This window comes from Trachypithecus francoisi, unplaced genomic scaffold (assembly GCF_009764315.1).
Source record: "Trachypithecus francoisi isolate TF-2019V2 unplaced genomic scaffold, Tfra_2.0 Lachesis_group9, whole genome shotgun sequence".
In the NCBI taxonomy this organism is placed as follows: domain Eukaryota; kingdom Metazoa; phylum Chordata; class Mammalia; order Primates; family Cercopithecidae; genus Trachypithecus; species Trachypithecus francoisi.
Window position 1 is genome coordinate 28582656 of NW_022681474.1, and position 14390 is coordinate 28597045.

The following is a 14390-nucleotide window of genomic DNA, read 5'->3' on the forward strand; positions in this document are numbered from 1 at the left end:
CTATATGCTCAGGTGTATTGAATGAAGCTTTCCAATAAGTACCATACCCAACTCACACTTCTATCCTGATCTATCTGTCGAGCAGACATTCTTGCACAAACAGAGCCTGTGGATGGAGTTGTCAAGAATCATGAAAAAAATAGAAATATTTAGTGAGGTCTATTAGCTCTGTAAATATAAAGCCACTTGTAATGAACATGAACATCCAAGTGTACAGATGACCAGAAGCTCTGACAGTGTTGTTCCAGGTTTGAGATCTTGGCTATATTAACAGAAAGAGTAGGAAAAGATGACAAAATTTATTCTTTCTTGGTCACTCTTTTAATGTCAAATCTAAAAATGCTACAGGTTTGAGGTTCTAAATTTTGGAAAAAGAACAGATTAGGCTTTTGAGAAAGAGTCAGCTCTGCAAATGAGCAGTCTCTTCATTTGGAGCCATAACATATGAGGCGGTCCTTAAAAATGCAGATCACGCAGTGCTTAGGTAGATGGGTCACCACGCGAGGCTAACACACGAGGGAGAGAAGGGACAGAAGAGGTTCTGTGATGTGAGCATAACATTGCTTTCTAAATTGTTTTTCTGGCAGCTTTGACCCCTGATGTCATCCATCCTCTGAACTGCTCTACTCAATTCCACATGACCAAACTATTCTTTTCCTTCCTTTCTTTTTCTTTTCTTTCTTCTTTCTCTTTCTTTCTTTCGTCTTTCTCTCTCTCTCTTTTTTTTTTTTTTTTTGACAGAGTTTTGTTCTTGTCACCCAGGCTGGAGTGCAGTGGTGCAGTCTCAGCTCATTGCAACCTCTGCCTCCCAGGTTCAAGCAATTCTCCTGCCTCAGCCTCCCAAGTAGCTGGGATTACAGGTGCCCGCCACCACGCCCGATTAATTTTTTTGTATTTTTAGTAGAGATGGGGTTTCATCATGTTGGCCAGGTTGGTCTTGAACTCCTGACCTCAAGTGATCTGCCCGCCTCGGCCTCCCAAATGCTGGGATACAGGCGTGAGCCACTGCACCCGGCTGCATTGTTTTTCTTTTTCTTCCTCTTGTTTTCTTCCCCTTGGCTCTCAAAGTCCTAGACTACCAGACAACTAGAGGAAAGCACATGGTAAGGAGTAGGATAAGGGTTGGTTGTGCAGCAAAAGTATTTCCTTTTTCTCCAGCCTTAGCCTCAGTCATAGGTATATAATTTCTTATTTATCCCAAAAGGAAAACATCACTTGATAATAGTCTTTGTAATTGAATACTTGTTTATGATCACCTTTCTTATAGGTATCTCTAAAGGAGAGGAGCCAAAAATATTGAGACCCCCAAGACGACCCCGGAAACCCAAAACATTAAATAACCCTGAAGACTCTACATACTATTATCTACTACATGTAAGTGGCTCACTCTTACTATCAGATGGGAGCCATCACATCTACTAATGGCCAGTGTGAAAACTGTGGCTAGATGAGGCCAGGCACAAAGGAAGGCCTGGCAGGAAAGAGAGGCCTTGGTCTCCTCTTCAGTCCCCTCCCTGGCTGGGGATCTGGGCACTATGATCTCCTCCAGCCCTTCTTCCTCACATTCAAGCCTCTCCCATAGTAGTACCTACCACGTCCTCCTTGAAACTTTCTCTGCTAGTCCATTAATATGAACTGACATGAAAATATCAACTCAGAAAGAGAAACCCATCATAGCAGGAGCTCTCTAGAGAGGGGCACTGGTGTAAATGGGTGGGTTATGGTGAAACTAGAAGAAAACGAGGCTGAGGCAGGAGAATCGCTTGAACCTGGGAGGCAGAGGTTGCAATGAGCTGAGACTGCACCACTGCACTCCAGCCTGGGTGACAAGAAGGGGAGAAACAGGCATGTATTAAGACAAGAAGGGGAGAAACAGGCATTTATTAAGCATCTTTCAAATTCCACGCCTAGAATAAGGCTTGTTCACATCCACTGTGATAGCTAATCCTGGAAATAGCCCTGAATGTATTATCCATATCTCTCAGATCAGGATTCCAAGACACAGATAAGCATGCCTTGGCTGCCAGGCCATTCATTTTATTGAGGTCTTCTGACCCCACAGCTCCTGCTCACTAACAGCATGAGGACTCATTGGCATCGCCCCTGATAGCCTGACCTTCTTCTCATGTTCCTGTTCTCCATGAATGCCACTGTCATCCATATGGTCTCCTAAACCAAGAACCTGGGAGTCATTCTGGCTTTTGTCCTCTCTCTCATACCTGTGATCCATCAGTGGCTCTAAACTGTGACTTCTACCTGCAAAAGCTTATTCCAACTCATTTCCCCCCTAACCTCACAGCAATTTCCATATTTCAGACTATCATCATTTCCCACTCTGGTGTATTTCAGGTGCCACATAACTGTCTAACTGCATCCTCTCCAGCCTGCACCTGAAAATGTCTCTAAACCATACCTCTGAGCATGCTCCTCCCTTAATTGTTCCTTTAATGGCTCAGCAACTCCTTCAGGATGAGGTCCTAATTCCTTCCAAGGCCTTCTTCCTGGGACCCACGACTGCTCTTCAGCCTCTTTTCTTGCCCTCTTCTTGTCCTTGAGCCACAGTGAACTGCTTGAAACTCTGCTGGTGAGCTGCATTCTCTCATGCTCCTGAGGCCTTCGCACCCACTGGCTGGTCCCTCCATTTGCAATATTTATTCACTCTTCCGCTCTCCACTGCCACAGTGAGAAAGCAGCACTCCCCTATGCCCTGGAGAACCCAGAGGATGTGTCGAAACCCAGATAATCAGTTGGAAATGAGTCTCCCACCTCGCAGACAGAAAATGAAGCTCACATTTGACCTCCAAGTTAGCCAGTCTTCTCTAGTTCTTTCCCTTCTCTCTAGTGATTTATTTTCAGTTTCCACAGAGGGTTGCCTGTGGAAACCCATTCTCTTCCCCTCTCATTTCCTTTAGACAATCTCATTAGCTACTACGACCTCAGTGACTGCTGATTTCTGAATCTTTATCACTGGCTTAGATCTCTCTGTAGCTCCAGCCTCAAATATCAAACTACCTAATGTTTGTTTTGCATATTCTACATGGAGACGTACAGACATCCATGTATACATATATAGAGATATATACACACACATACACATCCATACATGGGTGCACACACTCACAGCTTTGTTGAGACATAAATCTCATGCCATACAATTCACCCACCTTAATATACATTAAATGGTTTTTAGTACAATAATTTAATCACAACCAATTTTACAACATTTTCATCACCTTAAAAAGAGCCCCATTAGAAGTCACTTCCCACTCCTACCCCTCTGCCCTAAGCCCTAGGCAATCACCAACCTAGTTTTCTGTTTCTGTAGATTTGCCTATTCTGGACATTTCCTATAAATAGAATCTGTGGTCTTTTATGAATAGTCAACTAATTTTACAAGCCAGTAATCTGACTATTACCTTGACTTCTCCCTTGTTCTTATCTTCCATATTCAAAAATCTAAATCCAAATATCTCGAGTTTCTATTTCTCTCCATGCTCTGTGCTAATACCCTCTTCCAGGCCAGCATGTCTTGTCAGTATTTCTGAGTCACTCCTCTTACTGGTCCCTTGGTCTCTTGTTTTTCCCCTTCTAATTAATATATTTTCCACACTGTAGCCAGAGTTGTATTTCTAAAATTAATATCTAATTATACTATCCTCCCATTGATGGAACTTTTCTGTTACTTCCCACTGTCCTAAGATATGAAGGCCTGTCAAAATCTGGGCCCTGCTCACCCTGTCCAGCCTCTGTGCTTGATATTCATTCATTCACCCCTCCAAACTCTCCACTTCAGCCCTTCCTCCCCAGTAACCTGCACTCTCCTCTTCAAATTGTCCACAAACATTTGTCCTTGGACATGCCCTTTTCTCAGCCTAAAACACACATCCTCTTTCTCTTCTCATCTTTCACGATCAAAACACCCTCAGCCTAGATGTCGTTTTCTTCAGGAAACCTTCTTGTCACTCCCAAATCCCAAGAGAGCTCTTCCTATATCCTCCCTAAGAAGCCCATACTTCCCTTTTATGACACTTTATCATGCTAAAGAGGGATTGGTGTGGCTTCCACAAGGTCAAGGAGTTTGCCTATTGCATTCAACCTGACACATAGCAGGCATGCAATAAATATGTGTTGTACAAATGAGAGCAATGAAATAAAGGAATGAAAAGCAAATAGGAGTAAATTGAGAAAAATCTAAAATTCCAGATACCTGCCTTTGACAGTCACTTTATAGGAAACCAATTAAGAAATGAAATTGATTTTTTTCTGTGCTGCTCAAATAATTTAAAAAGCAGCAAATACTCTGACATTTGTTTATGCAGTTAAATAGAACAGCAGAAACAAGATTAGAAATTACCAAACATGGCCGGGCGCGGTGGCTCACGCCTGTAATCCCAGCACTTTGGGAGGCCAAGGCGGGCGGATCACAAGGTCAGAAGATCGAGACCACGGTGAAACCCCGTCTCTACTAAATAAAAATACAAAAAATTAGCCGGGCGCGGTGGCGGGCGCCTGTAGTCCCAGCTACTCAGGAGGCTGAGGCAGGAGAATGGCGGGCACCCGGGAGGTGGAGCTTGCAGTGAGCCGAGATCGCGCCACTGCACTCCAGGCTGGGCGACAGAGCGAGACTCCGTCTCAAAAAAAAAAAAAAAAAAAAATTACCAAACATTCCCTATTAACCCTGAGTTTATGTAGTAAATGATACTCAGTGGTCTTTATTAAGTGCAACTGAAATGTCAAGTGATTGTGATGGCTTCAACAGCAGATACTGTTCCCAGTATGAGAAATTGTAAAAGACCTTAACAGAAGTGAAACATTTATTACTAACAACCAGTGAGAACTGTGGAGCAAATTCTGAGCCTCATAAATGAGTTCCATCCCCAAGAAGCTTACTTTGTCATCTCACTGTTATTTTTAAGTAACTATATTTCCATACATCCTAAGTTATTAGGGAATAGGATCCTTTTTTATAACTCTGACTTTGAAATCTATGGCTTCAATGAAAAATAAAACAGAAAAGGAGTATATTATTATAAGTGAAAAGATACCATGTGTTCCTATTTATCTGGCCCTTCCCAGGATTTGAGGCATTATACATAGTGAAAAGTGTGGCTGTAATGAGGTCCCACTCCCTTTAACCACCAAATACTTTCTGTAACTTTAAATGGTTTTCATGAAAGTCTTTCTAAAATATACTGTCTATTTTAAACCCTTTCTTGATGACCCAGGGTCACTTCAGTGAATGAAAAATTTTTTTACTTTTTTAATGTTTGATTTTTCATTTTTATGGATACATACTAGTTGTACATGTTTATGGAATACATGTGGTATTTCAATACAAGCATACAATGTGTAATGATCAAATCAGGGTAACTGGAGTATCCATCATCTCAAGCATTTATTTCTTTGTGTTAGGAACATCCCAATTCCACTGTTTTAGTTATTTTGAAATATACAATACATTATTGTGAACTTTTATTGTAGCACTATTCAAAATGTTTGTACTTGATTCATGTTACTGAAACACCAGGGGTTTGGCTGAGGTCCGGCTGCACGCCGCACAGAAAGCCAATCACTGAACCGAGTATTGCCAAAGAAGAAGGCCTTAATCAGGTGCTGCAGCCCAAGAGCCGTGAGCTCAGTCTCAAATCCATCTCCCTTAATGACTAACGCCAGGGATTTATATAGCAGAGAGGAAATGTAACAACGTTTAAGAAAACAAGAACTGGGGAGGGGCAAGGAAGCAATCATGGTGAAGGAGTGCACTGTTGTGAGTTTCAGTTCTTTTTTTGAGGGGCCTAAAGGTTATTTCCTGAGGAAGGAACTCAGATAAACAAATAAAAGTTTGGAGCTTTAAGACCAGAAGGGGCCGGGCGCGGTGGCTCAAGCCTGTAATCCCAGCACTTTGGGAGGCCGAGACGGGCGGATCACGAGGTCAGGAGATCGAGACCATCATGGCTAACACGGTGAAACCTCGTCTCTACTAAAAAGAATACAAAAAAACTAGCCGGGCGAGGAAGCGGGTGCCTGTAGTCCCAGCTACTCAGGAGGCTGAGGCAGGAGAATGGCGTAAACCCGGGAGGCGGAGCTTGCAGTGAGCTGAGATCCGGCCACTGCACTCCAGCCTGGGCGGCAAAGCAAGACTCCGTCTCACAAAAAAAAAAAAAAAAAAAAGAGCAGAAGGGTTAGTTTCTATGTTTATCAAAAAGAACAGTCTATGGGGCTATTGGTTTGGTTTCATTTGGATCTATACTTCCCAGAGAGGATCCCTGACTGCCGTGGCTAAGGCAGCACCCAATCTCTCTATCTATCACTGGCCTGCTTCATTTTTCTCCAGTGAGTTTTGCATTTTTTTGTTGTTGTTGTCTCACTTTGTTGCCCAGGCTGGAATGCAGTGGCCTGATCTCAGCTCACTGCAACCTCCACCTCCCAGGTTCAAGCGATTCTCCTGCCTTAGCCTCCCAAGTAGCTGGGATTACAGGCACCCACTGCCTTGCCCCCCTAAGTTTTTTGTGTTTTTAGTAAAGCCGGGATTTCACCATGTTGGCCAGGCTGGTCTCAACCTCCTGACCTCAGGTGATCTGCCCACCTCGGCCTCCCAAAGTGCTGGAATTACAGGCGTGAGCCACCACACCCAGGCCTCTTAATTGCATTTATAAATATTTATTTATCTACTTATCTCCTGTGTAACCCCCCTCTAAACTAGAAGCTCTATGGAGGCCTTTGCTCACTGTTACAGCCATTGTCCTGAGAACAGTGTGCAGCTAACATCATAACTAGAAGACTGTTAAATAATAGACCCCTGTAGTACGGTACTCTCAGGGGCTGTTGAGTTGTAGAAAATTATTTCCTTTACATTTGCCCAACACGAACATCTCTGCTTTCAGTTGTTTGGCTATTTTTATAGTTTTTTGTTTTTTTTTTTCTCCTTGAATGTCACTTCTTACAATGGTGATTCTGGCGGCCTTAACATCAGTATTGCCTCTTCCCTATGACTTGATGCTCTTTATCTCTTATGTCCAGGAAATGCTGCTGCTGTGTCCAAAATAAGAGTGAGCCAAGCCGCAGATGTGTGCCTGTGGTGGAGAGCATTAGTAGAGTGCGCATGGGCTGTTGTACTGCCTGGGCTAACACTCAAAGCTGTGCAGCATCAGCAAAAATGACTCAGGGCCAAGGTTCCTCAAAAAAACGAGTAATCGAACACAATCTTATCAGAGATCCCTTCCAATTTTATTATTCTTTCCAGGACTTTCCCTGAACTACAGCAGTAGCTAGTTTGGCCACTCCAAAGTCTTTTTCTTCCTGACTTCAACGTTTTAGCTCCTTCTTCATCCACCTTAATAAAGAAATTGGTAGTGTATTACCAAAAGGAAAGTAAGATTGTGCTCACCATGATATAATGGATATGAATTTTAACGTTTTTGTCATAAAACATGTTTCTTTATGTCGGGTGGGGATGGAGGGGGAGTGCAATGTGCCTGATTAAGGAATAGGTTCTTCAAAGTCTTCAGAACTAAGACACTACTCTTTTAAAGGCCTCCTCAAGAAACACCCAAGCCAGAAAATCTACGTGAGTCATGTTTGTCTCCTCTTTCTTTCTTTTCTCTACACTGGTTCTATAAGAAACTGCCATGGGACATTTGCTTCTTTATTTTCATTTCAAATTTCAAGTTTTTAATTTGTAATTTCAAAACTATAATTGAAAACACTGTACATCTTAGCAAAAAAGTCCCCGCTATAAAGTCCGTGTAATAAATTTCTTATAAAATCCTCACCTTTGAGGAGTGGTATGCTTCCCTTTTCATGACAAAAGGTACGGGTTAATGCATCATGCTCCCCTTTTAGCCCCAGCTGTTAGGAAAACTAAGAGACAAATGTAAGCCTCCATCTTAACGCACCTACTTCCTTTGCCTCCTTTATTTCTCATTTACAATTTCTACTTTATTACTTTGATTGTATAACGATTCTATTATGACCCATCTTAAATAATTTTTGGAAAAATATATTATTGAATCACATTTCATGAGAATATTCTAACACAAGGCCACATGTAGTGGCTCACACTTGTAATCCCAGCACTTGCAGAGGCCGAGGTGGGTGGATCACTTGAGCTTAGGAGTTTGAGACCAGCCTAGGGAACATAGCGAAACCCCGTCACCACAAAAAATACAAAAATTACCCGGGCGTGATGGGTCATGACTATAGTCCCAGCTACAAGGATGGCTAAGGTGGGAGGATCACTTAAGCCCAGGAGGCAGAAGTTGCAGTGAGCCGAGATTGCACTGCTGCACTCCAGCCTGGGTCACAGAGCGAGATCCTGTCTCAAAAAAAAAAAAAAGAATATTCTAACACAGGCAAGAGTGAAAGAAGTCTGGACAATATGTCCTCTTCTAGGAATTCCTGTGACTGAGAACCAACTTACATACACGATATCTCAGAGGGAAGTGCTGATCTAGTATAAATAGGATCCTCACCAGCCTGAGAATTCAAGGGCAGAACATTATTTGATTCTTGGTTGTATAAAGGGCATCCCTGTCATTCTGCGTACTGCCATCACTTAAACATAACTTTGAACTATAGACAATTGTTACTTAGAACAAAGGGGCTTTTTTTCAGGGAATGGATGAAGGAGGCAGGACCTCTGTAGGAAACTACTACCGAAGTCATGTTAAAACAACAACCACCACAACAAACACCACCCCAGTCCCAGAGATCATTAACTGAACTGCTAGTGGCCTCTGTTCCTATGCGGGCAATGTAATTATTTGTAAGCACCTCTTAGCCTAGGGCATTGGATCAAGAATGTGAAGTAATAGGAAACGGGAGAACAGGAATGTAATTGATATCCCGCCCTTACATTATTTCCTGAATGGTCTCCTCCCAGACTTGATGCAAGGAAGCACTCACTTCTACCTCATCCACCTGTTAAAATGCCAACCAATAAGAATAGAAGAAACCATGAACTGTTCCACTCATCTACTATTTTAGAGTACAACAAATGATAAATCCTGAAAAAAAACAGGACTTACTATGTCTCTAAAAATACTGGAGGAAGCTCTCAGTATTTATAAACCATTATTAATTGCCATTTTTGTTATACAACACTTTTGTGGTACCAGCCAACTTGATACCTGCTATAGGGTTTCCACAATTATAATATCTTCAGTTTGTTCAAGGTGAGTGTGGTGTCTGCTTTCTCAGCCTAAAAGACAAATATGCTGTGGCAACATGTAAATATATGAGCTCAAATATATTGAAGTAGCACACACATAAAAAAGCATTAGTAATGCTACAGTGCAAAAGATAGTACTGGTTTGTATATAACGTGAAACTTATATACAAAGGACCGTTTTGTTAATGTTCAAATTGAAGTATCAGTTAAAATATACCTAATTATTTCCATACTTGCATATCTTAATTTGTTCTGACCTTGATACATAAAGTTCTCAACTATGAAAACATTGTACAAATGAAAACATATATCATCTATGCTGCTACGTTTATGTCATAAATGGGGTCCTATAGGTTTATGAAGTCACAATTCCATTCTTTTTGCGGACTGTTGCACCTGCCCTCCATATTCACCCGTCTGTTTTACCTGCAGACAAAGAAGCAAGACATTCAAAGCAGCTTAATTAACCTGCTTCCATCGCAACTGCATTTGTAGTAGAGAAATGGGCTTCCCAGAAATTTTACAGTTGCTCCCGTTTGTAGTAAATAGATCTTATGTAACCTTGTCTATATTGATCACTGTGTGGGAAATACATTTTTCATATGGAATGCAAAGATTCCTTTCAGTTTAGGTGTGGTAAAAAATAACCAGAAATTTATAATTAATAAAACTTGAGTAATTATATTTCTTTAAATTTTTAAAATATTGTATCTACTTGCTTATTTCTAACTTAATCTTTTAAAAGTAAATGTATTTACATATTAAGATTATAGTAATATATCAATTATATTAAGGTCATACTATTATATAGGTCTTTTGAATTCTTCTTTCCTTTAGAAGTCAATCCAAGAAGACAAACGAAGACCAAGGAAAGACAGGTAATTATTATTTCTCGATTTCAGTCAGTCATCTTATTCAAACAAAAATCCATGTGTCCAAATTATAATTTAAAATCACCTAATTTAGGCCAGGCGAGGTGGCTCACGCCTGTAATTCCAGCACTTTGGGAGGTCGAGACGGGCGGATCACGAGGTCAGGAGATCGAGACCATCCTGGCCAACACAGTGAAACCCGTCTCTACTAAAAATACAAAAAAAAAAAAAAAAATTGCCAGACGTAGTGGCGGGCACCCGTAGTCCCAGCTACTCCGGAGGCTGAGGCAGGAGAATGGCGTGAACCCGGGAGGCGGAGCTTGCAGTGAGCCGAGATCGCGCCACTGCACGGGCGACTGAGGGAGACTCCGTCTAAAAAATAAAAAAAAAATTTAAAAAATTTTTTAAAAATCACCTATTTTATATGGATAGATTTGGAAAGTAATGTGCACTCAATACATTTACGTTACAAACATGTGATTTATATATAATTTATAAGATCCTGCCTATTGGAAATCTGTTGAGCCAGCATAGCACTAAGAACTTAAATATGTTTTAAAAGAATTGTACCCTCCCAATAATTTGCTTTTCTTGTTCCATGGAATGGTTTTGCTTGGGCAATTTGAACATGCCTGTATTCATGAATTTTCTTTCCCCAAACTCCTTTTTGCTTTTTCTCCTTCTACACATGCTAAATCTTGCTGCTTGTAAATTTTATGGATTTGTTAAGAAGATAAGGTTCATGTTACCTGCAAGTATAGCACACTTAAATTCACATTATTCTCCTTTTCTTATATTTCCCACTGATATTTTACTCTTTTAATACTATATCACTGTTTTAATCAGTGTTCACATCAACCAGTTTCCAGACAGTGAGTGCCAAGAACAAACAAGAGCGTTTCTATTCAGCGTGAGTGAACACAGTTCTTCATTTCTGAATCAGTGACATCCTGAAAGTCCTTTTTCAATTAGTATCTGTAACTTGAAAAGTGTGTTTTCCTGGAAGCACTGTAGCACCTGGAGGTTTTCCAGTCCTACTTGTTTACCTCTTAAGAAGTCCCATCAGACTACAGATACTGAGCACCATAGGAACCAGACTGTGCCCTGAGTAGAGCCAAGAATTAACACGGGCAAGGATGCACACTTATGTGTATGTCACGTGTGGGTGTTAAAATCTAGCACAGAAATTAATCCCCTAAAGAACAAAGAATAGATAGAGGACAGAATGTTACTCATGAAGGAGGTAAGTTAAGATCATATGTGTATCAATGTACTGAGGGCTGATAAAATTTGAAAATGCTGAGTGTTAGTACACAAAGGTGAGCTTTTCTGATAATGGCCTAAAGGACAGTAGTGACCGCTGATCTAGACTGGCCAAACTGAAACACTGCAATCACTGGCTATTGTAGTAACCACTAGTTTGGTGCCAAGTTCAGTGCAATAGAACCAGGAAAATGTGCTCCCACAGCTAATGTTCTATTCAGGTAAGATATGAAATTTTTTTTTTTTTTTACTTATGGGATATACTGTTTTTCCCACATTTCAAGACCTTGCATTTCTACTGACATATGTATGTTACTCCTAAATTATAGTAAATAAAAGAAAAAAACAAGTATCTTATAAGTTTGAGTAGAAAATTAGATTGATGTAATGGTGTGTTTATGTGTTCATTTACAGTCAGGGAAAATTATTAGATTTGGAAGATTTCTATTATAAGGAATTTTTGCCCAGTCGTTCTGGACCAAAGGAACATAGCCCTAGTTTAAGAGAACGAAGACCACAGCAAGAACTCCAGAATCAATGTATTAAGGCTAATGAAAGGTAAAAAGCTAAACTTTAAAGTACAGCATTTGCAGATTTATACTCACAATTTCATTTCTTAAGATATTTCACTTTATATATAGATGAATGACAAAGCACTCTTACTGAATATTGCATCTTTTGAGTGATATGGTGTTTAAAAGTAATGTCATGTACAGTGTTATGGTAGGGTAATCAGACACCTCAGTTTTCCTAGCAAAAACTGAGTTTATACCTATTTTCTTGATGTAGTTATTAACAAAAACTCCTGTTATTTAATAAAAGTACTTCACTTTGGATGATAAATTATTATATGGTCATCTAATTGTAAGCAATATATCATATCCAAAATCTATATTCAAGCTCAACCAATGTAATTTTAATTACTCATTGGTTTCTTAATTATGCTTGTTAATTTCTCAGAATCAATGATGTCAGACCCAAAAACATTTGAGAGAAAACTTCATAGAAAAATGCATATTTTGGCTTTAATTCTCACCTTGCCACCAACTTTCTGACATTAAGTAAATTATTTTGTAGCTTATTTCATACTTGGGGAATTTTTTTCTCCTTCTTCCCAAAATATGTGTGGAGTTTTGAGATCAGGGTACATAATAAAACAAACATGGCATATGAAAAATGGGAGTAATGACGGAAAACAAAAAGCTGTTCATCCAGAATTCTAAATGAATATCCTGTGAGCCTAGGGTCCTCAGAACCCTCACCCATTTTACAGCGTGACATGGTGGTTAAGAAAAGAAGTTTTAGAGTTACATGGTCTTAGGTTTGGTTCCTGATCCTGCTGCTTAGTTGCTGAATGACCTTGCTCATGTTGGCTGACCTCTTTAAGCTTCATTTCCATATCTGCAAAAGAATTTCCACCTGAACTATGATATTTGCCCTTTGCCTCCAAAAGATGTCCTCTTCCATCTTGGGATCCAGAACTGTAACATGTTGGAGCTTGGAGTTGTTCTAGTTTAACCGCAGAGCTCTGTACAGAAGAACACCAAATGCCAGAAAGATTAAGTGATTTGCTCAAGGTCACACATTGAGTTAGTGAACTAAAATCCCAGATGTGCACTCCATGCCCATTTGCTTTTCACTGACTTACCTGCTTCCCATTTTAAAAGCTCACTCTGCCGCTTCTCCAATGTATCCTTCTGCTTCCCCCCACTGGCAGACACACTGTCTACTATGAAAGCATTCTATCCCTGAAATACTCCTGATGTAGACTAAGTGATGTCTATGGGTGTGTATTTAGTATCCACTGGAATAAATGCTAGCAGCTAGCTTTGTTGACTGCCTCTTTGTGCTAGGCACTATGCTATTGCCTCATTTAATCCTCACAGCAACCGCATAAGGCAGTTACTTTTATTGCCCCATTTTATAGATGAGGAGGCTAAGTCTACAAAGTTTAGTGACTGCGAAGAGTCACCTAGATGATAAGTTCATGGAGCCAGAATTTGAACACATGGCTTTCTACGTTTAGAGTTGATGGCCTTAACCATTACTCGGTATTTCCATCCTATGCAAAAGATCATGCTGGGCATTTGAAGAAGGGGTGGATAGAATAGTGCGTAAGATGTGATCCTTACTCCAAGAGCTTGATGCTAGAGGAAAAGTATACTGATCTAACAAAACTGAACAAGGTAACTCAGATAAGGTTTTTTTTCTAAACTAAGAAAGATTACAGAGACAAAACAGCCTTGACAGTATTCTGAATTTAAAATAGAAAACAAAAACCAAACAGCAGAATACTGCTATTGAAACAACTGGAGAAATTTGAGACTAAACTACATGTCAGAAGATGTTAGAGCACAAAGAATATCGTTTTGTGTATATACACACACCAAGTATTGGCATTGCCCAAGAAAGAAGGTGTAAGTCTGGGAGTAATAGACAACAGCAATGGTGAATTGAGTGCCTTGTGATTTTTTTAATTGACAAATAAACGTGTATAAACTTATGGTATAGAACACGTTTTAAGATATGTGTACATTGTGGAATGGCTTGATCATGCTAATTAACATATGAATTACCTCACTTAGCTATCTTTTTTATGGTGAAAACACTTAAAATCTACCCTCAGCAGTTTTCAATTACACAATACATTGTTATTAACTATAGTCACCATGTTGTACAATAGATCTCTTGAACTCATTCCTCCTGTCTAACTGACATTTTGTATCCTTTGACTGATCTCTCCCCAGTCACCTGACCAGTCCCCTGGTAAACACTATTCTACTCACTGCTCTGTGTGCTTGTCTTTTTTTCTTGGTTTCCACATATAAATGAGATCATGCTATATTTGTCTTTCTGCACCTGACTTCTTTCACCTAGCACTCTGTCCTCCAGGTTCATTCGTGTTGTTACAAATGGCAGGATTTCCTTCTTTTCTAAGGTGGAAGGGTGTTCCACTGTGTACATATACCACATGTTCATTATCCATTCATCCATTGATAGACTCTTAAGTTGATTCCATATCTTGGCTCTTGTGAATAATGTTGCAATGAACAGCTGAGTGCAGATCTTTTTTTTTTTTTTTTTTT

At 40.1% G+C, this 14390-nt stretch overlaps 1 protein-coding gene across 1 annotated transcript in view; it reads left to right on the plus strand.

Annotated features, from left to right (window-relative positions):
- Positions 1–14390, plus strand: part of MYO3A (myosin IIIA) — a 266051-nt gene that overhangs the window by 245193 nt on the left and 6468 nt on the right. The window contains exons 32-34 of the mRNA XM_033208976.1: positions 1268–1374; positions 10007–10047; positions 11719–11862. Of these exons, the coding sequence (XP_033064867.1) occupies positions 1268–1374; positions 10007–10047; positions 11719–11862 (292 nt within the window). The remainder of the gene's footprint in view (positions 1–1267; positions 1375–10006; positions 10048–11718; positions 11863–14390) is intronic.